The 25,206-nt window shown below is 44.5% G+C and overlaps 3 protein-coding genes across 3 annotated transcripts; 2 read left to right on the top strand and 1 right to left on the bottom strand.

The window, feature by feature from the left end:
* Positions 1-11,677: 11,677 nt before the first annotated feature.
* LOC127330857 (malonyl-coenzyme:anthocyanin 5-O-glucoside-6'''-O-malonyltransferase) lies at positions 11,678-13,565 on the top strand. Its single transcript, XM_051356934.2, has 2 exons — positions 11,678-12,375; positions 12,688-13,565. Exons 1-2 carry the CDS (start codon positions 11,713-11,715, stop codon positions 13,372-13,374), a joined length of 1,350 nt encoding a protein of 449 aa, XP_051212894.1. The 5' UTR covers positions 11,678-11,712; the 3' UTR covers positions 13,375-13,565.
* A 2,645-nt stretch (positions 13,566-16,210) lies between these two features.
* On the bottom strand, positions 16,211-19,512 carry LOC127337067 (glycolate oxidase 3). The gene is made up of 12 exons (XM_051363952.2): positions 19,381-19,512; positions 18,902-19,045; positions 18,219-18,343; positions 18,092-18,138; positions 17,923-18,000; positions 17,705-17,829; positions 17,517-17,583; positions 17,350-17,412; positions 17,126-17,195; positions 16,939-17,039; positions 16,692-16,796; positions 16,211-16,614 (listed from the first exon to the last, which is right to left on the bottom strand). Coding segments are annotated over exons 1-12 (1,110 nt in total). The 5' UTR covers positions 19,383-19,512; the 3' UTR covers positions 16,211-16,431.
* Positions 19,513-21,241: 1,729 nt separating this feature from the next.
* Positions 21,242-24,096, top strand: LOC127337066 (exonuclease DPD1, chloroplastic/mitochondrial-like). The gene is made up of 4 exons (XM_051363951.2): positions 21,242-21,464; positions 22,352-22,870; positions 23,025-23,239; positions 23,662-24,096. The coding sequence occupies exons 2-4, from the start codon at positions 22,425-22,427 to the stop codon at positions 23,859-23,861; spliced, it is 861 nt and encodes a 286-aa protein (XP_051219911.1). The 5' UTR covers positions 21,242-21,464; positions 22,352-22,424; the 3' UTR covers positions 23,862-24,096.
* The last annotated feature ends 1,110 nt before the right edge of the window (positions 24,097-25,206 follow it).

The following is a 25,206-nucleotide window of genomic DNA, read 5'->3' on the forward strand; positions in this document are numbered from 1 at the left end:
ATTCGTCGCCAGGTTAGGAGAAAAGGCGTTGCCGTTCTACGCCTCGATCAAGCAGGGAGAGAAGTTTCAATGGAACGAAGAGGCAGACAGAGCTTTCGAGGATCTCAAGCGCACAATCTCGACACCACAAATCTTGGTGGCGCCTAAGGAGAAAGAACCTCTGTTGTTATACATCGCAGCCACACCTCAGGTGGTTAGCACAACACTCGTAGTCGAAAGAGAGGAAGAAGGAAAACTCCATGGAGTACAGAGGCCAGTATACTTCATCAGCGAAGTTTTATCGCCTTCAAAACAGCGATATCCATAGTACCAGAAGCTAGCATATGGAGTGTTTACAACCGCAAGAAAATTGCGGCACTATTTTTTGGCACACCCGATAATAGTGGTCAATGAGGCGCCTTTATCCAATATACTAAACAATCCAGAAGCTACAGGTCGTGTCTCCCTTTGGGGAATCGAACTTTCCCCTCGGGACATCCCTTTGGGGAATCGTCGAGTACTTTTCGGCTGAAACCATCGAGATCTACTTGCCCTCTACTTCCAACTAAACCCTAGTCTACAATCTGTAGGCATTGATAAGTTAATCCCTTGTGACCGGTATATTCCTTGGGTATACCGGTATACTCCTTCGGTATTCTGGATTGCTCAACCCAGGTGACCTTTAAACCGGTCACCCTTATCTTTGGTTAGAAATGACCATGTCCGGATTACCTGTGTAAACCGGTTTCTGGCTATCTTACTTAGTAAAGCTCGGCACACTCTTGACCTACCGGGGGCCATCCCCCCGACAGAATGTCATCCAATTAGCTTGCAAGCATGTGACTATCTCACAAGTCACAAGGGATGTCATATCATGGTACGAGTAAAGAGTACTTATCGGTAACGAGGTTGAACTAGGTATAGATATACCGACGATCGGATAAGTAAAGTATCGCGCGACAAAGGGAATCGGTATCGTAGGTTAATGGTTCTTTTGATCACGAAGTCATCATTGAATATGTGGGTGCAATTATGGATCTCCAGGTCCCGCTATTGGTTATTTATCGGAGAAGTGTCTCAATCATGTCTGCATAGTTTGCAAACCGTAGGGTGACACACTTAAGGTTTGATGTCGTTTTAAGTATATATGGAATATGGAATGGAGTTTGAATATTGTTCAGAGTCTTGGATGGGATCCAGGACATCACGAGGATCTCATGAATGGTCCGGAGAATAAGATTCATATATGAGAAGTCATATTTCAAGTTTGGGAATGGTCCGGTGAATTTATGGAAGGTTCTAGCAGGTGGAGTCCCGGAGGGACTCCACCAGCCCTAGCCGACCCACCAAGTGGAAAGGTGGAGTCCACGGTGGACTCCACCTCCTTGGCCATCCACCACCAAAAGGAAAGGGGGGAAACCCACCTCGTCTAGGTTTTGACTTTTGCATTTATGGTAGGTTTTCAATTGGACTCCCATGAGGAGTATGATTGGAGCCTAGGGTATTCCACCTATATAAAGGGGAGAGGAGGGGAGGGGCCGGCCACCACTTGAGCCGCACCACCAAAGGGCACCAAGGCCAGCACCCTAGCCCTCTCTCCCAAACCCTAGCGCAACCCTCCTCCACCTGTCTGCCACACGTCTACAGTGAAGCCCTGCAGGAGATTTCCACCACCACCGTCACCACGCCGTTGTGCTGCCAGGATTCCAAGGAGGATCTACTACTTCTGCTGCCTGCTAGAACGGGGAGAAGGACGTCTTCATCAACACCGTACGTGTGATCGAGCGCGGAGGTTCTGCCCGATTGCGGCACCGTCAAGATCTTCTACTCACTCCTGAGAGCGGCAAGTGATTGACTACATCATCCACGAGATTTATCTCGTTAACGCTTAGTGATCTTCGAGGGTATATTGATCTTATCTCGTTGCTACCATCTACTAGATTAGGTCTTGGCTTGTTATTCGTTCTTGCGGTAGGAATTTTTTGTTTTCTATGCTACGAATCCCTACATCCACCACCTCCAGGCGTCCTTCGGCGGCTGGGCCTGCATCGACGAGGGCCGGCGAAAACCGTGTGGGGGAGGGATCTTTGCTCGTGTCTCACATTACATGTATAGCTGCAGCTTCAGCTACTTCTCAAAAATAGGACGCCAAAAAGTATTTTTACGATCTATCCGGCTCTAGACCTTATCAGCTCCAGTATCTTATGGTTCAACTGTAGCTCATGTTAATAGGGGCACGTTTGGTATCCTGGTCTCCCCTTGACTCACATTGGGGGCGCAACTTTTGGGCCATTTGGTTTCCTAGGCTCCCCCCGCGTTGTTGGATAGTATGGTTCTTAAAGCACCCCCGGGCTAGGCCCGGGAGGAATGGTCGAATCGGCCATTTCCAGCGAGCCACCCTAGTCTCTGCAAAAAGCAACAACACCGCGTTCCCGTAGATCCACAGAGCGCTGATCGCACGAGCTCGCCCGGAACGACAAAAAAATCGGCGGGATGAATTCGGTCACCACCCTCAAGCTTTCGCCACCGTATATAGGGCGGCTCTCTCACCGCCAATTCCAAATCCCACATTCCCCCACTTTCGAGCTCATCTACCCTTCTACATCTAGCAACATGGCCGGCTCGTCCTCACACGCAAGGTTGGCGAGGCTAGCGGCGGTGACGACTGGCCACGCTTGTCATCTTCTATGATTTTTTTAAGCTTCTGAAACCCTAGCCTTAGATCACTTAGAACTTGTAGGTACACAGGGGGATCCGAGCGCCTCCATTGTAGGTCATTCCTTCGTCGCCGGTGGTCATGCCAGGATCTCTGTCGGCGCGCACTTCCACGGTTGTCGTGGTTGGATCTGACTCTAGCACATAGATGATTGTGCTACCTGCTTCTGCGCCAGGGTCTCCTTCTTCCCCGACCTCGGTGCTGCGTGTGGATCCACTGACTGTAAGTAGGAGCCTTCTTTTGTGGTTGTAGCTTACGGTGGTTCATTGATGTGCAAATGCTTATGGATGTTCTTGTGGTAGTTTGTTGATTTGCTAATGCTTATGGATGTTCGTCTGGTACTTGTTATGTAGGCGATCATACCACTGGGCTCCCCTGTTCCTTCTACTCCATCTGTCAATGCTTGTGAATCCTTGTTTGCACACAAACGTGCCATGGTTTGGCAACCAAAGATGACCTAGTTTGTGCTGAACCGCTTGGTTGAGCTCGCCAATGCATGCGTCTGCTTTAATCTAGGATTCAAAGAGGCACAGATGAAGAATGTAGCTGATGACGTTCTTGCATTCACTGGCATACATGTGAGCACTCTTCAGTTCTACAACCACATCAGAAAGTGGAGGACCAAGTGGAGCGTCATTAGAAGGATCAAATCCAATTGCAGTCTCCAGTGGAACACACATGGTTGCTTCTTCTATCTTGGAGATGAAGAGAGGATGCAAGAGTACCTGAAGGTAATAAGATTCATGGAGTGCTTTTCTTGATCTTATAGTAGCTCATTGTCATCTGCCCTGACACTTGCTCCTTGTGAACTGCAGTGCTACCCGAGGCATCATGAGTACGTCAACAACCCGATCACGAACTATGCTCAGATGAAGACAATCTTCACGCTCCGGTTTGTCTGCAAGGAGCAGTTGTACCAAGATCACTTGCTGGTCAGGGCACTCAACTTCATTGCAGAAAACAAAAAATAGTATGCCAATTAAGTACCGTTAGTTGTAGCCATCGAAGAGGAGGACCTGGCTTAGGATCTAGCTACACAAGCAGTTTGCTGCTTAGTGGTTATGCTTCGTTCTTCATCATCTTCTCGATGATGGTCATTATCTACTGAAAAGATCATGCATATTTTGGGAGGTGGTCCCATACCCCTCCATTAGCTAGAACTTGCTTGAACCTGATTCTCAGTCTATAATTATGAACTTGTTCGAGGTGGTATATACTAACCCCTCGTGTGATGAACCTGTGATGCATCATGAAATATACTCCCTCCGTTCGTCTTTAATTGACGTGGAGTGGCATGCCCACAGGTATGTAATTAGCTGATGGTTGCGTCAATTAAAGACGGGCAAAGGAAGTAGTTACTTTGCTCGTGATGCATAGCGCAGAGGACGTATCTGTGCACCAGCTACACCAGTTGCCTCTTTGGTAGTAGTATGGAGAAGAGATGGCCAAGATCTGCTGAATTCCACCATATTTACAAAAGGCACCTTGTTGTTCGTTAAAATCAGTCTGCAATGCAGCTCGTTGGGATTTGACTATTTTGCAATCGAAACTATGTTTCATCAAGTTATCCTTGAGAAAAGTTTCATCTAGTTATAGACAATCGAGATAAAACTGGGATGATTTTCTGAAATTTGGCAAAATCAAAGCGTAATGAACTACCCAATGCTTACAAAACCACCTGGACTTCAATAAAATACATCGCAGATCAATAATAAGGAAGTACAAGAGTTGTGTCGTAAAACTGGCAGCACGCAGGACCTTATCGAAATGGAGTGCGGGTTGGTTTATATGAAATAGAAGGTTGTGTTTGCAAACAATCTCTTGCACCATCACGTGTTTTCATGTTGTCCGTTGGTTTTTGTTTCAATGGTCCAGAAACTACTGGTGCAACTGGTGCATAAATCTAGTTGGTGCATGAGAAACATTCGCCCGCTAGGATAACTACTTGATGTGTATTACCAATATCTTTTGATAAACTGAATGTTGCTAAATGTGTTGTTATTCAGTTAGCATTACTAGGTAAGCTCACCACTCAAATGGAAGGAATTGCCACAACAAGTTCATGTCTGCAACCAAACAAAGTGTGCATTGCACCACCAGAACAGAAAGACGTGGCACCCAAACAATACGGGTTGTCTTCCCTACACAGGGCAGAAAATATCTTCACGGGCAACCAAACGATATAACTTTTATGACCCGTGGCCTGTTTGCAATGCATAGAGACTCCCATCTCCCTAACGCCAGCCATACCGAAATCAAACCCACTCTACCAAACACAGACTAGCACTTTAAGTCAGTGGGGCTCGGGCTTTACTCGACGGTGTTATGTGAATCATGGAAGAAGACGCCAGGGCTGGTAGATTGGACAAGGGAGGTCGCCCTTGCAGGCCAGTCGAGCTCGTGCTTTACCCGACGGCGTCACGTACGTGGATCAACAAAGAAGAGGCCAGAGCTAGCTAGATTGGACAAGGAACGCCGCCCTTGCAGGCCAGTCGGGCTCGACGGCGTCACGGACGTGGATCAACAAAAGAAGAGGCCTAGATTGGACAAGGAGATGCCGTCGTTGCATTAAACAAGTAGTCCAAAGTTCGCATTTTAAATTAGCGAAAGTATCTTGGAAAGATTCGCATGGACTTTGGTGAACGAGCCGTCGTCCCCAAAATGGAATTTTGTAGCACCTGCTCCACAACTAGAGTAGCACAATTTACACGATTAATTTTAGAATATTAAACACGATGATAACCACTGGCGAAGGACGAAAAAAATCTAAGGTAGGACGAACTTTGAATGATGCAAATACCAAACAGTCCTAAAAGGTAGTAATATCTCAATACAATAAAAATAAAAATATTTGAGTATAAGTATAACCTAAAAAAACATATCAATAATGCTAACTCAATGACAAAGCTTTACATCTTCTTAAAAAATATGATGTAATTTAAATAATCAAGACGTTTGATTATCCCTCGTTCAATGCGTAACTCGATTTTGATTATTTTTGTTGCTAGAAAATTCCTTTCAATTGTTGATATCGTCACGGGTAAACCCTATGTCATCTTAATAGAGTAATAACGCGGTCGGAGAGAGTATTACTTGTCTTTAAAATATCTTAAAATCTTCAATTCTACAAGTATGTATAATGAATAACTCGAGTTTATCTTACATAGTACATTCAATGATAAATCTCTGTAATACAAGCAATATTATTCACATTGAATCTAGAATACGAGTTTATATTTGGAGGTAAGAATAGTCTATGTTTTTGGCCTGTAATCGATTTTGCGCAGTGTTTATACTGAAACACGCATAACTTTCTCATTAGGAGTCCATTTTCGATGTATGACCACTCAAAATTTTCAGAAAAAAACACGCGCATCTAAGTGTATTCACCAAAAATCAAGGTAGGGCGGCTGCTCTACCTTGCCCTACTGGGAGCTCCGCCCTGACGATAACAATTACTAACATGTAAAACTCGAACATACTAGATGCATTAATCAACATGAATAGTAGGAGCGCAAACAGTAAAACATCTGTCGCTAAATAGATCGAGATATATCGCACGTACCGATCTTGTGAAGATGATGGCGGTGGAGGTGTAGCAGATAAAGTCGCAGCAGTAACGTTGTTGATGACAACGTTATTGACGACGAGTCGAAGTAGACGGCGTTGAGGACGCATTAGTGCAGACAGGGCCTTCAGTCCCGCACCGTAAGGGTCTTTGGTCCCGGTTGGCCAATCACGAATAATTAGGAGGGACTAAAAAGGAAGCCTTTAGTCGCGGCCCAGTTACCAGCCGGGATAATGACCATCCACGTGGCCGCATCACAGGGTTTGGGTGGAGAACCTTCAGTCCCGGCCCGTAACCCACACCGCGACTAAATATTATTTTCAGTAATTATGTTTTTTATTTTTCTAATTCCATTTTTTTGACTTGTCACTCTCTCACTTGGGCCATTTTTAATATTAATTACACTTATAGACTTGGTCATCACTTCGCGGTCGATCACCCATCCGCACACCCTCAGCATGCTTAACTCCTTGGTTCTTTCCTGCTGCGCTCCCGCGAATGTGATTGTACCTTGTTGTAAATACTACCATATCAATTCTATTAACTCTTATACCATTGTGTCACATTTCTGTATTTTTTGAAACCAAAAAATATCTGTAAATCCGAATTGGACAAATAATATATGATTTATTATTAGAAAAATGTGAGTGATTTGAATATGAAATAACTATGTATTTATTCATATATTATTATTATTATCAAATAATATATGCATTATTCATATAATGTTGCCAACTAATTAATATCTTGAAACCTGTAAACCAGAATTGGACAAATAATATATGATTTATTATTAGAAAAATGTGAGTGATTTGAATATGAAATAATTATGTATTTATTAATTTATTATTATTATCAAATAATATATGCATTATTCATATGATATTGCAAAATAATTAATATCTTGAAATCTGTAAACCGAAATTGGACAAATAATATATGATTTATTATTTAAAAAATGTGAGTGATTTGAATATGAAATAAATCATGTATTTATTCATTTATTATTATTATTATTATCAAATAATATATGCATTATTCATATAATATTGCTAAATAATTAATATCTTGAAATCTGTAAACTGGAATTGGACAAATAATATATGATTTATTATTAGAAAAATGTGAGTGATTTGAATATGAAATATTTATTTATTTATTTATTTATTATTATTATCAAATAATATATGCATTATTCATATAATATTGCCAAATAATTAATATCTTGAAATCTGTAAACCGGAATTGGACAAATAATAATTGATCGCATACATTTTGAAGGAACTATATTTGGAAATGAAATAATTGGATAAAGATCTTCATCTTCACTGCATAATTATCATGCCTGTTAAATTGGATTTGGTTTAGTGAATACATTTGGCTAATTCCCACATGGTAAAAGGATCTCGGCCAAAGCAAGCAGAAGCACTTGTTGTCTTGCAAGCAAGCATGGACACAAGACACATAGTTCATATATATGAAAGACACATAGTTCATATATATTGAAAGACACATAGTTCATATATATGAAAAGACACATAGTTGATATATATGAAAGGCACATAGTTCATATATATGAAAGGCACATAGTTCATATATATTGAAACGGTCGATTCATAGTTCATAGTAATATAGAAGACCACAACTATTCATCATCTCTAGATATTGAAATGATCAACATGGCTAGTAGTCAACTAGCATCCAATGCTTCCTAGCAACCTCGAAGCCCAGGTGAGCGTCTAGTTGATGGGATTCGTAGCATAGAAAACAAAAAAATTCCTACCGCAAGAACGAACAACAAGCCAAGATCTAATCTAGTAGATGGTAGCAACAAGGTGAAGATCAACATACCCTTGAAGATCGCTAAGCATTAACGAGATTAGATCTCGTGGTGGATGCAGTCGATCACTTGCCGCTTGCAAAAGCGCGTAGAAGATCTTGATGGTGCCACAATCGGGCAGCACCTCCGTACTCGGTCACACGTTTGGTGTTGATGAAGACGTCCTCCTCCCCGTTTCAGCGGGCAGCGGAAGTAGTAGATACTCCTCAGAATCCCGACAGCACGACGTCGTGGTGGCGGTGGTGGTGGAGAACTCCGGCAGGGCTTCGCCTTAGCGCTGCGGGAGAAGTATGAGGAGGGGGGCAGCTAGGGTTTGGGGAGAGGGGGCAGCTAGGGCGCCGGCCTTGGTGCCCTTGGGTGGTGCGGCTGGTGTGGTGGCCGGCCCCTCCCTCTCTCCCTCATTATATAGGTGGAACCCCAATGGTTAGCCCAAAGATTCGAATAAGAGTCCAACTCCAAAACTTACCAAAGGGTGAAACCTAGGGGGAGTAGGACTCCCCCCTTTCCTTGCTTCCTTGGCCGGCCAAGGTGGTGGAGTCCACCATGGACTCCACCCTCCCACTTGGTTGGCTGGTTAGGGTTGGTGGAGTCCATCCGGGACTCCACCTTCCATGGTGATTTCTTCTGGAAAGTTCTAGAACATTCTAGAACCTTCCATAAATACACCGGATCATTTTCAAACTTGGAAAATGACTTCCTATATATGAATCTTATTCTCCGGACCATTCCGGACCTCCTCGTAATGTCCTGGATCCCATCCAAGACTCCGAACAACATTCGAACTCCATTCCATATTACATATCTACTTAAAACAACATCAAACCTTAAGTGTGTCACCCTACGGTTCGTGAACTATGCAGACATGGTCGAGACTCTTCTCCGACCAATAACCAATAGCGGGATATGGAGATCCATAATGGCTCCCACACATTCAACGATAACTTAGTGATCGATTGAACCATTTACATACGATACCGATTCCCTTTGTCACGCGATACTTTACTTGTCCGAGGTTCGATCATCGGTATCTTCATACCTAGTTCAACCTCGTTACCGACAAGTACTCTTTACTCGTACCGTGGTATGTCATCTCTTGTGAACTAGTCACATGCTTGCAAGCTAATCAGATGACATTCCACCGAGAGGGCCCAGAGTATATCTATCCGTCATCGGGATGGAAAATCCCACTGTTGATCCATATGCCTCAACTCACACTTTCCGAATACCTAATCCCATCTTTATAACCACCCATTTACGCATTGGTGTTTGATGTAATCAAAGCATCCTTCCGGTGTAAGTGATTTACATGATCTCATGGTCGAAGGACTAGGTAACTATGTATCGAAAGCTTATAGCAATATGAAATTAATGACTTGATCTAATGCTACGCTCATATGGGTGTGTGTCCATCATATCATTCATACAATGACATAACCTTGTTATTAATAACATCCAATGTTCATGATCACGAAACCATGATCATTTATTAATCAACAAGCTAGTTATACAAGAGGCTTACTAGGGACTCCTTATTGTTTACATAACACACATGTATCCTTGTTTCGGTTAATACAATTATAGCATGGTATGCAAATATTTATCACAAACACAAAGATATATTATAATAACCACTTTATTATTACCTCTTGGGCATATCTCCAACACTAGTGCTGCATAGTGCACTAGCTCGTAGCTCAATTGATAATTGGCCCATCCAAAAATAAGCTCATATTCTTTTTCTTGCGTGTTGACGTCCATCTTCTTCCTGTGGTTGTACTTCTTCTTCTGCTCAAGGTTTGTCCCAATGGTATAGTTTGCCAAATCATATAGACTTGGAGTGGGATTGGTGGTAGGATTCGGGACTACCTTCTGGAGGTCGTACACAGAAGTGATGTGAATGCCCTCGAGTCTTAGCTTTTTCACATCGTTGCCGATAGCGGCGCTGCAGAATCAGATGTTCCCGTCCTCCAAGAAATCCTTGAGCACTTATGGCACTTTTATATCGGCATGAATAATCTGGAACACCAACGTCTCGGACGCCACCGAGAGTTGTAGGACGGTGGCGTGCTGATCCTCACCGGCCTTCGAGGGTCGGTGAACTCGCAGTCCAACCCGACGCACTTGGTCGTTGCGGCATCGAGAAAGTCCCTCTTCACACCCCGGATCCACTTCTGCACCATTCTTGCGTGGAGCGTGACCGTGACCTTGAACGCCTCCATCCCTTCGGCCTTGAGGTAGTACACCCGTGCCCGACGAGGTGCTCCATCGACGAAGAGGGGGAGAGGGAGCTATAGCTTTTGCAAATGGTGGATGAGGAGAGGAGGCCAGATGGAGAGAGTGTGTGTGGCAATGGTGAAGAATGGTGAGCTTATAAAGCAATGGGAAGAGGAAGATGAACAGTGGTTGGCTGCGCTGGCGCCGGCGGCATGAATTCCACGCCGACGCTCGGTTTCGACACGACCAGTAATGGCGACACGCGATCGGGCTCCGTGGGAAACTGTATCGTTTGATTTTAGGTCCCGGTTGGAAATACGCACCGGGATTAAAGGGGGTACCGCAGACGCCAGGTGGCGCAAAACCCTTTAGTCCCGGTTTGGGAGACGAGCCGGGACCTTTGGGTCTTTACGAGCAGAGACCTATGGGTGCCGTACGTTGTAGCGTTTACAGGGCGACGTGGCCAGGCCTTGGGTCCCGGCCTAGGACACGGCCGGGACCAAAGGTGCCTGACGAAAGGCCCTTTTTCTACAAGTGACGACGGTAGGCAGCACCGCCCGACTTGGACGGAAGACGACCCGTGGTGAAGAGCTTGAGCAGTCGCGCAAAGCGCTTCCCAAAAACCTATTTCTCCCTCCGCCGTGCAGGATCGCAAAGGCGAGCGGTTCCGGAGACCTGCTCTCCCGTTCGCCGGTGAACGCCGGCGGGCGGGATGGAGTAGGCTACGATGACGGCGCAAGCAGAGAGAGGTGGAAACCCTAACTCGTGTATTGAATATGTTTCTGCGGTAGCTGGGCAAGAGATTATATAGGATTAGGAAACCCTAGGCAATGTGGGCCATGCCTATGTCGCACACACGTTTCGAGTCGCTTACAGATAACGCACAGTCCAGGAGCGACCCGAACCGACCAACTGCGACGCGTCCATCTGGGACTCTATTTGTTTTCCTGAACTACGGCGAGGCGAGGCGAGGAGGAGGAGCGTGCGTGTATCACTCATCTTCTCACTCACTTACTAGTGGTGGAACAACCCACCTTATAAGGTGATATAACTTTCTCTCAACTTTCCATGTAAGACTAAACTTCTATATGTTGTCATTTCCTAGTGAGTTGCCACCAACTTAGTCTCAGACTCACATTGCCTGCCACAATATGGACTTTAAAATTTATAGAGAAATCTGAAATCTAACCGTGGACCGACCCAATATTTCAACAGCGTCAACTGTGAAGATCCACATTTCAATAACCAGCTGTGGAATCATCCACGATCTAATATAAAAATCTTACACGCCTGACGCGTGACAACATAGTATATGAAAGATCAGAGTGGTGCCAACGATCTACAAGTTACGGTACACACAATTAGCACTCCTTGTCCAATCACCATAGATCGAACATGTCTGCTGTGAGAGTCATCGACGCCAGCTACGTCTCCGTGCCGGCGACCACCACGCCGTTGCCGGAGCCGATCAAGCTCAACGCTATGGAAGCGCAGTGGCTCACTTTCTTCCCGGTGGTGCAGCGGGTCCTCCTCTTCGACTTAGACGGCGCCGATCACACAGCCCCCTTCGATACCGTCCTCGAGTGCCTCCGTTCCTCCCTCGCCGCGACACTGAGCAGCTTCGCGCCACTTGCAGGCAAGCTCGTCCACCTCAAGGACACTGGCGACGTCGGCATCAGCTGCTCAGCCGGCGACGGCGTCAGGTTCGTTGTCGCGGAGTCTGACGCCGATGTACGGCGCCTCTGCTGCGACGAGGAGTACGACATAAGCGTGCTTAGGCTGCTTGTGCCGGAGGTGGACATGAGCGAGCTGCCGGTCCGCGTTCTGGCCGTGCAGGTCACGCGTTTGGAAGGCGGCATGGCGCTCGGGGTGACAGTGCACCACGCCGTCGCTGACGGGCGGTCACTCTGGGCGTTCGTGGAGGCGTGGGCTACGGCGTGTCGGGGCGACACGCCGGCCGCCGCGACGCCCACGTTCGATCGCTCGCTCGTCATACTGCCTCGTGGTGACGAGCTTGCTAGAGAGGTCTTGCGGAAGTTCGCGCCAAACTTGCCTTTGGTAAGCAGATTCCCGTAAGTCTAGCGTTTTCGAGGTAGCCGTATCCTGCTCATATTATTAATGATTTTACTAATTCTAAGTCTTCTGGAAATCATTCTTCATTTCTTGATCAGACGTTGAGATCCATGTAAAAAATCATATTTTTTTGTTTACTCTCGCATTTTTCTCATTGGATGGTCAAGTTTTTACAACACCTTGATCAGACATTCAGATCCATTTACTCCTACTCTAGTATTTTTCGTTAGCTCTCATATTTTTCTTTTGCATTGGATGGTCAAGTTTTTACAACACCTTGCCCATTTGCACGCGCAGGCGACACTGCCGATGCCGACCAGTGGAGAAACCATTAGGCCATTCACCCGAGTCCGAGCATTCACATTGGAGAAGCAGGACATAGAACTCCTCAAGAAGCGCACCATCCATCTCTCTGAATCCAACGGGGTGTACCTACTGTCTCACCCCCTGTCCACCTTTGCCGCCATCGCCGGGCTCGCGTGGACATGCTTCGTTCGGTGCAAGCAATTCTCCGGGGACGACGACGTGCTCTTCTTTTTCTTCGCCGACGCCCGCCGACGCCTCGACCCTCCCGTCGACGAGGCGTACACCGGCTCGTGCCTCACCGGATGCCTTGCGAGGCTCCCCGCGCGTGAGCTCCAGGCCGACCATGCCCTAGCTGCCGCGGCATCGGCTGTCCAGGACGAGGTCTGCAAGATGGCCAAAGACCCCGTAGCCGGGCTGGATTTCGTGACACCGCTACTCACGGTCGACATGGACCGCCTGATGCATGTGTCGGGCTCGCCGGGATTCAAGGCATACGAGGTTGCTGACTTCGGGTGGGGAAGGCCGAGGTGGACCGAGAATGCTAGGATGAACGACGATGGTCATGTGGTGCTAATGCGTGCCAAGGACGGCCACGGGGTGCAAGTGTCAGTCTCTCTATTATTGCCGGCGCAGATGGATGAGTTCCAGGCTCAGTTCCTCAAGTTGTTACAACGGTGATTAGTTTTAACAAAGAAGTCCAAGGTAGCTACTCGATCGGGTCGAATTAGAATAAGTTATCGTTGTTTTCTTCAGCTGGAATAAGTTGTTGGTTCAACTTAAATAATGATGCAATTTATTGCATTTAGGCTCCACTCTTTTTCATCGTTTTTTAAGATGTTCACATGAGAGATGCGTGTATTTGTATTAAGCTTGGAAGAAAACAATATCATGGAATGGCTACAAAACCGTAAGGAGGCGATCATAGCTATGAATAAATACCACTTGTCTTGCTAAAATAAATATTCCATCATAAGTTACAAATTAACTCATACAATATAAAGTAATCACACTTTGTTGATACAAATCATAAGTGATACACTATACGGAAAATGATGCAAAAAAATAACATAAATACATCGGTAAAATTTCACCAACTTAAATCACTATAACTTCATATACCTTTCCTCTTAAAGGATAAGTTCGGTATATATGACACAGTAAACCGTAACAATATAGTATGAGTATAGTTTAAATACTTGTGCTTGATTGAATATTATTCCTCCGGGATGCAACGGATTCCAAATGCACCTTAGCTTATTTGTCACATTCTCCACTCACATTTTTTTTTTGACCTGGACTACGGCGGGCTTACGCCAACCTGAACTTTTCATATCATCAAAGCAAAAAACGTACAGGGGAACATTACATGTATAGGAGGTATGGGATGGGGAGGGAGCAAGAGAGAGGAGAGGCGGAGGATCTCATGGAGGATCATAGCCGTTACACCAAGAATTAAGAAGATGAGAGGAAGCAGGGGTAGTGCATCTAAAAGCCCCGAGCCTAATGTCCTCGAGGCAGCGCTGTGCAACCATGGTGATGTCCTAATTGGCAATATCTAGTAAGATCATAATACTTGATACTACTAGGATTGGATTATAGCTAGAGCTCACATATTTCTGTTGCTGAAATAAGAGACCCGATATTCTGTTTCTTAGATAAGACGGCTTTCTTTGTAGTCATCAAAACAAAAATAAACACAAGAAGGACACAGCTGGAAACAATTTTTAAGATTTTCCATTTAAATGTAAAATATGTTATCCTTCCATGTTTTATGTTTTAATAATGAGGCCATGATACATGACACCACAAAGATAAGAATAAAATTATAGATTAAATGATTGTCGTTGAGTGATTAATAATATCTTTTAAATTATAAATCTAATTTTGATACAAAAATGTGATTAAAATTCAACTAGAAGTTAGTATACACCTTCTTTCCCAAGCAACTAATTATCTATACTACAAAACATACAATCCTCCATGTACATGTATTTGCCTGTGAGACCAATTAAATGATCCAGATGAACAAAAGGGAACGAAGGAATAATTCAAGGTATATGTAACTCTATGAAACAAATAAATCTCCACTTGTCTGGCTACGATATCCAGTTATCTAATGAATTGATTTTTAAGAAATAGGAAACATTTACTTCAAGTATAGAATGCTACATCTAGTAACTATAACTAAAATAATATTTTTACAATTATGAATTGTACCTTTAAGAAAAATGTCCTTAAAATCATGAATTGCCGGTTATCCTTGTAGAATAGAGATATGAACATTTTTTTACTAAAAGGGACCTTAAAAGAGAATATATGGCCAGACCAATTGTGTTAACCAAGTACCAAAATGGCATAAAAACAATACTTTTGTTCATTTCAATTCATTATTTGTATATGAACACGCATAGTGCGAGAGATTCCAACGACATGCACACTAAATCTGATAGGGTACTTGATAGGGTATGGTTAGATTTGAAGATTTGTTGTGGTTTGTAGAGATTTTGGACTATGAGGTTACGGTTATGAGGAATCCGGTACCGCGGTGCCTCGATCTCCTTGTTTTTTTCTCGCATGCACGGTTGATTCATGCCAGATCGGTTGCAGACTATGGATGAATTGGATTTACTGTAGATGGTAACTGATAGGAGGCAGGTTTTTTTTCATGCCCATTTTTCAATCACTTGCTTGCTCATATGCGTTTCTATGTTCAATTGTAAGCCGATGATCATAAGATAGCGCTATGTTAGTAGCAGTGGGATCAACATTTAGCAAGTGCTCTGCACTATGACCGTGGTAGTGCTTAGTGAAAGTGCATGGATTCCTTATGTGTGGTTTTTGGTAATTAATAACAATCCCTATATACTAATATTTGCATTGTGTTCTGTTTGTAGGATTTATTCATAGACAATGCTTGAATCATATGTTGGCTTTAAAGTTGCAAGAAGAATAAAATGAAGAAAATCTAGTGATAAATATGTCTTTAAGACATCAACATGATGAAGAAAGAAAAAATTAAGTGCAAGTTCAAGATGAGCAATATTGGCATCGATAGTAATTTGGGGGCCACCCTCGATGCTGTGACCGCCACCGCCGGCCAAAGTTTCCCCGGCCCAAAGCCCTAGCCCCACCCACCGCAACTGCACTTTAGAGACTAGATCCAGAGGCAGCGGGTCGCCCTAGCATGAGTCACTGTGTTCAGATCTAGTCGGAGGGCGACGAGGTGACTCACCCACAATGTAACCCCAACCACCCTCTCCTCGCCACCCCAGCTGCTCAGAAGAAGGCTGCTAGCACCGGCGGACGCCTCCTGCTTAGGGACTGGCTCCGCCCTCACCTCGTGAAGCCACCGCCCCAGATGCTAGAGCTCTCCAAGACTGGAGCGAAGTAGCAAAATCTCAGCCGCCACCATCCTTGGCGGCCATGCGCGGGTTTTCCCGCGGGCGGCGAATGAGAGGAAGGAGAGGAGAGGGGCTAGTGACGGCTAGGGTTCGAGCGGAGTGACTCGAGCGGCCGAGCAAAACATTTTTTCCTCCTTTATTGAATTCAAAAAGATAGAGACACCCTAATGCTGGCCGAGTTGCATCTATAGATAAGTCGCGTCGCGCGCACGAAAAGATGAGCGAACGTTAGCTGCGCGTAGTTTTGGTTGATACTAGTACGATTTTATTGCACGAGATCGAAAGGAAGCACAAGAAGTAGCCGTATCTCAAATCGACTAGCCCGCGCGCGCGCCTACAACCTAGCGCGGCGGATCCTATCGCCGTCGGTGACGACGTGGGCGCGCGTGATGTCCCGCAGCGAGGCGCACCCGCCGAGCGCCATGGCCAGCTCCAGTTCGTCCCGCAGCATCTGCAGCATCTTCCGCACGCCAGCCTCGCCGTCCACCGCCAGCGAGTACAGCACCGGCCTGCCGATCTGCACAACACACCACAGCGTCAGGATCTCTGACAAATGAACCGTGGAGTCGGATGGTCGGTTTCCATTGTACTTACGAATACGCCGGCGGCTCCCAGTGCCAGCGCCTTGAACACGTCCGTGCCGCGGCGGACGCCGCCGTCCAGGAACACGGGCAGCCGCCCCTTCGCCTCCGTGACTACCTGAATTTGGGTGCACACTCGGCAGTTGTGGTCAAGACGCATAAAGAAAATCTTGCACTGAAGCTGACTGAACTTATCTGAACAAAATGTGATTTCTCATGGAATTGCAGTTGCGGCTTGTGACAGTTTTACATATATGTACCTCTTCCAGGCAGCTGATGGTTGCAGGGACGTAGTCGAGCTGCCGAGCACCATGATTGGACACGATGATGCCAGCTGCGCCGTTTTCGATGGCAAGCCTAGCTGCATTTTGCATAAGCTTCTTCATGTGAGGGCACGGCGTAACAAAAAGGCAGGTACAACTGAATTTTAAAAACATGCTAACTTACTGTCTTCTGCAGTCATGACACCTTTCACCAGGATCGGCAATGGGGTAATTGTCTGCAGCCACTTGACGTCCTGTATTTGTGCATGATCAGTAGTACTCATTCATAAGCAACACTCAAGTGTGAGTAGTACAGGGGATGAGGTGCGCACAGTATGGAATAATTAACACGGTACTGATGATACCTTTCAACAACACTAACAAAAACATTAAAAAAAATGGTAGTACCTCCCAACAAAGAGATCGGTCGAATTGGCCAGCGACATAGGAAGCCAGTCCAGAATCATCTGTCTGAGAACCCACAGAAGACATGGTAAGATATCTGAAAATTAAATCCTACTTAGGCCATTTATTATGGATGTGACTGGCCGACTGGGTTAGTTTCAGGAACTAACCTTGTCCATCGTGCCAAGATCAAGCGCCTCAAAATTCTTCAGCACGAGATGCGGAGGCAAGATGAACCTGTTACAAGGTATCAGAAATTCAGAATACACAATGCAGATTGTACAGTTCGTCATGAAATGAAATAGACCATTTCACTAGTATATTAACATGACAGTGTACACAGTTGCTGGATTTGGACCTGTTCTTGATATCAGCTTCCCTCCGACCAAGAATCGGGGTGTCAACAGTGAGCACAATCGCCTTAAAACCGGCCGTTTCAGCCCTTTTCACGAGCTGCCGTACTAGATTCCTGTCCTTGAAAACCTGATGAAAACAATGATCCATGCTATGGTCAGATCAAAGAAGGAAAATAGGTTCTCATATTCTACGTTTGCGAAGCCGAAGACAAAAACATACGTAAAGTTGGAAGAAACGTATCCCGGGTCCTACTGAGTTGACCTCTTCAACACTAGAAGTAGCCAATGTAGACAATGTCTGAAAAAACACAAGTTATACATAGCAGAAACACACTGAATATTTATTTGGAACAGCAAAGAAGCCATAGTATGCAGGTGATAGTCCAAACCATTATGGTTCCTGCAGATGCTGCTGCTCTTGCAGTTGCAAGCTCTCCTGCATATAAGGTAAATTTCTCCATGAGTGCATTGCTGTAGAAACATATGAAGGGGTGTTAATTGCAAGTTTGGTTGAACCTTCAGGGTGAGCCATTTTATGCATTGCCGACGGCGCAATCATGATGGGCATGGAAATGTCGAAGCCCAAGATTTTTGTGGCAATGTCGATGTGGGACACGTCGATCAGCACGCGTGGTCGGAATCTGAAATCATTAGTCAGGGCAGGATCAAAATGAAATCATAGTCTGCATATGAGAATTAGGACAATCTGATTTTTCTGAATTATCTTTCAGGACATGCGGTATGATGATGTCACTTATCTTATCTGAGAGTTCTTGACGAAATTGTCATCTACTTTGACCATCGTAACCACATGTGTGACAGGCTCCGTCTGATCCCTTGTCCTCTACTCAATGTTACTTGTCCACTTATGCTACCATCTAGTAATTTAGTTATCCTAACCCAGCAAACCAATCCACTTACGCCCAGCCTGTAAAGACTACCTTGGAAAAGTAATAGTGTAGTTTCCACGAGCTAAGCCTTCTCCAGCGATTTTGAAATAACATAAAAGTTTTCAAACGACATGCCACTTGTCATTATACCAAAAAAAAATGTTATCCTTGCAAAAGTTTTCTACTGAAATTCCTCTACTGCTGGTTGCTGATGCTAATAAAACAAGTACAGTTCATCTAGCGGCACACTACCAGACAGGTACAGCTAAGGTCCTGAAACCAGCTACTTTGGAAACATATGCAGCTTACAGGATTCTTGAGAAGGCCTCCCTGTTCTCCCTGAGCGTCCACTGATCCTCCGCGCCGGAGGCGTAGTAGTCGTACACCATCTTCGGCAGCTTCTCCCTCGCGAGCTTCTCGTACTCGGACACATTCGTGATCAGCTCCATTCGCCTGCTCAAATTTCACACTATTAGTTCCCAGATCGCAGCTCATCTGTCTATCAAGCAGTCAAATAGATTCTCCTTGTTTTTTCCTTTTCAGAAGAACAACATGAACTGAAGATCGCCCGGATAATTTTTGACAGATAAAACGAATCAAGAAAGAACATATAACGATGCTGATCTATCCCGAAGGAGTTGTTTAGCTGCAGATTCTGGGCGAGATGTTACTTTTGAATCAGTACTTCACAAGTTAAAAAAAGAAACGATCCAAACGACCGGGAAAGAAACTGAAAATAGTCAGAAGTAAATCAGGGGAAATTTGCTCGGAGGATCAGTAGGACTCACATGTCGGGAGGGGTAAAGGGGAGCCGATGGATGGAGGCTGCGCACGAAGGCTGGGCGACGGCTCGTCCGTGTCCTGGAGCTGGAACAGGGAGATCGCGTGGTGTCTCTCTCGTGGTGTGGTATTTAAAGGACTTCGCTGATGCGGTTAGGTGCGACTGCTGTCACGGCTTCTCTGAACAGCATACCTTTCGTAACTTTCTGAACGTGAAGTGCTTTTACAGATTGAGATGGTGATATGCCTCTCTCTTTGATTAAAAATAATATATATTACGGGATTACTAATAGATTACAAGTATTCTTGGCGAGATGTTACCTCTCCTACAAACAAGTTTGATATTTTCGTCCTCTTTGCAGTGCCATTTCTGTTGATTGGCATGACCGGGAAGAGTTGATACTTGATACTACGAAATTTCAAAGCAAGCAGCCGCCCTATAGGCCAAAGCCAATCTCGAGTATGCCCCTCAAGCCCGGCAGCCGGCAGGTTCCATGCATTGCAGCAGCAGCACGCTGCACGCACATGCAGCTGCAAAGTCACTTGCGGAAGAAGACATGAATGATCAAATCACCTATAACAGTGTGCGAGTGTCCATCCCAAGAGTTTGTGGACAAGTGTATGTGGACAGAAATGCTAAAAGACAGAATAATCCAGTGAACAATGAAGATAATGGGGCTGCTGCATGTGGGAATGTTGCTGGAGGCTCACACATTCAAGCTAGCCCTGCTACTATTACAACTTTGGAGAACGGAGAGGCAAATTTGAAAACGCAAGATGGGATAGATGCTAATTTCCTAGCACAGGAAAAAGGGACAGTCAGCTCAAGTGTTAACACTACTGCTAAATCAACTGCTGTTGTGACTGATGAGGAGATAGATCTGAAGGAAGCTGAACAAGAGTTTCAAGATGGAGCTGGGGACAATAGATCACAAGATGATGTTGACCATATATGAACAAATGGATACTCTAGCATGTCAAGAAAAAGTTGATTTATGAGGAACTGAACAGGAGGAAGGAGTTAACTCTGAATCTTTGGGCACTAAAATTCAGAACATCAAGTATGCCAAGCCAGTTAGTACGAAAAAAAAGCCAAGGAAGTTGACACCAAAACTTACAGATTCAGTGGCAGGTTGCAACAAAGGATTAAAGGATAGTGCTGGGCAATTCTCACCTGGTGGAAACATTGGAGGGCCGTCTGCCATCCCCTGCTATCAGTGCACCCTACTTAAAGAAAATTCACATGAGTGTATGGCAATCTGCCTAGATGTAGTTACGACCAATATACATGTATCGCTCTTAGCACCAAACATGGCCGATGAGTTTAAACATCACTCTTAGATTAACATTTTACATGTCTTTTGAGAATACCATGTAGGTATACCTCGTAGTATAGCTGCGAACAGTGTGACCACAATGGACAACAGTAGGAGTACTATCATAAGCTAGATCATCGTAAATATCCATTACGCCATGTGTATAGACCAGGGAGCACTATAGGACCTTGAAAAAGGAAAGAACATATCATAAAATATCTTTCATGATTTCCCTGCTCCCTTTGGTGTCAGAATAGATTGTGTGATGAGTAGTTTAAGCGACCTGTATCATTAAACTTGCCAAAGGCCTGAGAAAATATGGACGGTATAGTTTCTGAGAATTTTTTGAGCGGCCCATTTTCTGCACCATATTTTTTGGGAGAAAAGATGGAGATCGTGGCTTCGTGGGCCGTTAGCAGATAGAAAGTGCAGCAACTGCTATGAACTGTAGCGATTTTCCTGGGCCGACGGATCCAAATTCGTATGGCCTAGATCATCGCGCGCCTCTCCCGTTTCCTTCCCCCGACCGACCCACGCCGCTCCCATTCCCTGCCCTATCTAAGCTCCAACCTACCGGAATGCGGCTCTCAGGTATCTCTCGCCGCCATCCCACCACCCCCGCTCCGTAGGGCCGCAGGCGTGCCTTAGCTTAGCGCCGTCGCCCCCGGCTCGCCCGCCAACTGCTCCGCCTCTCGTGCGGGCCGCCGCCGCCGTCGCCGTTCCCGTTCTTCCTCATCCCCTCCCTGCTGTCTCCACCCGGTGCATTGGTTCTTGAGGTACGAGCTCTTGGTCATGCTGAAATTGCTTAATCCCAAGCTTGCCTCCAAAAATTATGGGTGTGCCGCGGCGCCAGTGCAGAGCATCTATATTGGGGTGTGTGCGGCGTGGCGATTGTCTTATCTTTTTGGGTGCTGGGGAACAGAGATGGACCGGTGATGGTCCTTTTTAGCAGTTCAACGATTCGACCATCGTAACCCCCAAAAGTAGTTGATCATACAAGAATAGAAGATGCATTCTGAAATGTATCCTGGAAAAAAGATGCTCTTTTTTTCTAAAACTAAAAGATATCATTCTGGAAGCGCCCGAACTATCCGAGTCCAGCAATGATTCCAGGACCCATAGTTATCTTATGGGACAGGAGCCATTGTTGACTTGCGAAAAACATGTGTCGAACAACATGGTCCAAAACTAAAAGAGGACTGGTTTTTTTTTAGAGAAAAGGGCTCCCCCCGGTTTCATTGAAACCCAACCACAGTGACATAGTTTTACAGCGCAAACGAGCCACATTTTGAAGAATGTGGACTGAAAACTTCTAAAACAGAGAAAAAGAGTCTAAAACCAACAGGAAGATCCACATTTTGAATAGAAGATGCATTCTGAAATGTATCCTGAAAAAGGATGCTCTTTTTAAAAAAAAAAACTTAAAGATATAATTCTGGACGTTCTGGAAGCCCCCCAACTATCCTGCGATGATTCCAGGACCCATAGTTTTTTTCATGGGGCAGGACCCATTGTTGACCTGTGAAAAATATGTGTCCAACTTACAGCATGGTCTAAAAGAGGACTGATCAGAATTCAAACATTGCATTTGGTATTTTCCAGCTCAAAGCTTTTGTAGTGTGGAACCAAGTCATTGACTCTGCTAATTTTATTATTGATGCAGGTGTTAGATGTGGTTCATCTAAGCCACAGAGCGTCCGCTTCCTGCGCTGATTCCTAAGCACACCCGCCCCAAAATGTCGTCGCTTCTTCGCTTCAATAAGCTGAGGAACAACATATGGAGTAGTTGTCCTTCCAGATTGCTTATGCAACATGCTGGATTTTCATCTGCAAAAAATGTTGATCCGAGAAGCTATGGGAAGCGTCATTTCACTACAAGGGTTCAAGAGACAGATAGTTTGCACGGAGCTGGTCCAGGTTCATGTATTTCTGGAATACAGCAATTCAGGTTTCAGCAGACTTCTGAACATGACCAATCAGCGACTATTCTTATCTTTGATACTGAGACTACTGGCTATTTCCACAAGAATAACAGAATCGTCGAGTTCGCACTGCGTGATCTTTCTGGAGGAAAGAACAGCACATTTGAAACCCTCATTAATCCTGAGAGGGATGTTCCCAAATTCCTTTCAGCCGTCAATAATATTACCACTGCCTTGGTTTGCAGACCTGATGTCCCGAGGTGTGTTTCTCTTCCAGTGCATTCATGTTATTCCCTATCCCTTCACATTAATTGCCGTACCCCCAAATGTAAAGAAAGTATCAGCAATTAGGAGACACACAGTCTCAGACACACTTGACTTACTTTGAGTGTTATCTTAATATGAATAATGTAGGTTCGGTGATGTACTTCCCTTACTACTGGCATATGTTCGAAGCCGCCAAACTCCTGGGAAACCAGTTATATGGGTTGCTCATAATGCAAAAACATTTGATGCCCCTTTCCTTGCCCAAGAGTTTGACCGTTGTTCAGCACAGATGCCCGAAGACTGGCTGTTTGTTGACAGCCTCCGTTTGGCAAGGAAGTTGCCGAAGCTTCCAAAATCAGACGGTACATCCTCTTTGCTACAGGACCCTTGGGTTTAAAAGAACTTTGTATCTTCAGGATTTGAATGTAGCACTTTTGCCTGCAAGGGTGGTTTTCTGTCATATCACTTTTGAGGATACATTCTTTGCTAAATCATTGTTTAGGTAGATCTTTCTTCTACTGCGTAATGTTTGTAATGCAGCTCAGCTTCACATGTTTGTCCTCATATAAAAGGTCCCATGTTTGTGCTGTTATTTATTGCATACTTGTTGTCCGTTGGTTCTGGGAATGCGAGGAACATTTTTTTTTGAAGTGGCTAATTGTTTTTGCTTTTTTTTTCATATGTCCATATTATTTTTGCAGCCCAGTTAGCTACCTGTGTATTGTATAATTTGGTCAATCCACGACAGAAGTAACCTTAGTTACATGTAAATGTTCTTTTGCAGAAAACATACATCTTCTGAACTTAGTGGCACTGAGCAAACGCTATGGCATCTCTGTGGAAAAGCCTGCTCATAGAGCAATGCAAGATGTGACAATGTTATGTCAAGTTTTTCAAAGAATCACTTTTGATCTGAAACTGACATATGAAGGAGTAGTGAATGAGGCCATCAAGGCTACTGATTTCAGCAAAGTTCCTAAGTAAATATGGCACTCTTTTGCTTCCTTGTTTAAGTGGTTACATTTATTTGACTTTCCCAATAGGATAACTTTCCTTAACATTGCTGGGCATTTTAACCTTTACTGTAGCATCTCAAGAATCGCGTCTTCGAATAGTAGCTGCATCTGTCAGTGCAAGGCCTATGGTGGGACTGAATCATTGATATTTATGATGTTCGATAGATTTTTCTTTTGGCTGATTGTCAGATGCATTTGATAAAGATTATGCTTCAGCGATCTATTAAATACAAACTGACATTTCTGTGATGGTTTAACTTGCTTCAGGCATGAGCATAATGAAATAAAACTTAGCACTAGTATTTGCTCTAGGATGATACATGCCATTGAAAAAGTTTGAACTTGTAGTAACGATGTGTCTGTTGATGATTTGCCAACTCCTGCCATTCCTTTCAACTTAAGTTAGATAAAGCATATTGGTGTGTACCTTGTGCTCCTCTTCAGATAAAGACTTTAATCTTTCTTTAGCCATCTTGTTCTTTGTTGACGTGTTGTTCTGTCTCAAACCTTCTCATTCCTGCAGACTTCGTCAGGCAAGTTCAATCAAAGTGGCATCAACAAGCTTTTTTTTTCTTTACAATATATGCAAGTCCCAAATAAATTGTTCATTTCAAGTGAAACAATCAAGAAAGTAGGCGCAAAAGTTGTTTGAACTCATGTTTCTCATTTTTCAGGTTGATCTAGCTACCTAACATATTTCTTTATTTTAAACACCTTGAGTGATGTTCCATATGTTTGCATCGCTACCAGATGATAATGGAGCCACGTTATTTTGATCCCAGATGATGGGAACTACGGCCACCTTTTAATTGACTTATGAAATGAAGATGTTGTATGTTTGTCTGTTTTCGGTAGGTCCAGATGCTGTCTGCCTTGTCTCTTTCTCTTGCAAATTCTGGGAATCTGGATTCATACTTTTTATTCGCTGACACTGGGAACTCATTGGGCTGTGTGATTGAAACTTCCGTGATAGTTGGAGATCAAGCTTGGCCTGTTATCCTGCCATGGTTATGTACATTTGGTTATTATTATGAACCCGAGACCTGGTGTAACTGATTCAACCGTTCTAACAGAAATATTCAGCCGAGACTAAATGTCCTGCTGGCTAATTAGAAAGTCAAAACAAAACTCAGCATGATCTTTTAGACCTAATTTTTTTCGAATAAATAGATATGTCATTCCATTTTAGCGTGTTATAACTGAATCATACAAATGATTTCATCACTGCCTTTTGTTGTTGGTCCGTTGGATGATCTGCGACCCTCCGCGCTTGACTGTCGTTTCTTGCAAGTAGAGGCTTGTTCTCTTAATCT

The sequence above is a fragment of the Lolium perenne genome, chromosome 2, assembly GCF_019359855.2.
Source record: "Lolium perenne isolate Kyuss_39 chromosome 2, Kyuss_2.0, whole genome shotgun sequence".
Taxonomy (NCBI): Eukaryota; Viridiplantae; Streptophyta; class Magnoliopsida; order Poales; family Poaceae; genus Lolium; species Lolium perenne.

Coding starts and splice junctions, on each gene's coding strand:
- LOC127330857 (XM_051356934.2), top strand. CDS start 11,713: ATGTCTGCTGTGAGAGTCATCGACGCCAGCTACGTCTCCGTGCCGGCG. Junction 12,376..12,687: donor TCGCGCCAAACTTGCCTTTG/GTAAGCAGATTC, acceptor TTGCACGCGCAG/GCGACACTGCCGATGCCGAC.
- LOC127337067 (XM_051363952.2), bottom strand. Junction 18,344..18,901: donor GAGGCCTTCTCAAGAATCCT/GTAAGCTGCATA, acceptor TAATGATTTCAG/ATTCCGACCACGCGTGCTGA. Junction 16,797..16,938: donor CCATCAGCTGCCTGGAAGAG/GTACATATATGT, acceptor ACCCAAATTCAG/GTAGTCACGGAGGCGAAGGG.
- LOC127337066 (XM_051363951.2), top strand. CDS start 22,425: ATGTCGTCGCTTCTTCGCTTCAATAAGCTGAGGAACAACATATGGAGT. Junction 22,871..23,024: donor TGCAGACCTGATGTCCCGAG/GTGTGTTTCTCT, acceptor TGAATAATGTAG/GTTCGGTGATGTACTTCCCT. Junction 23,240..23,661: donor GAAGCTTCCAAAATCAGACG/GTACATCCTCTT, acceptor GTTCTTTTGCAG/AAAACATACATCTTCTGAAC.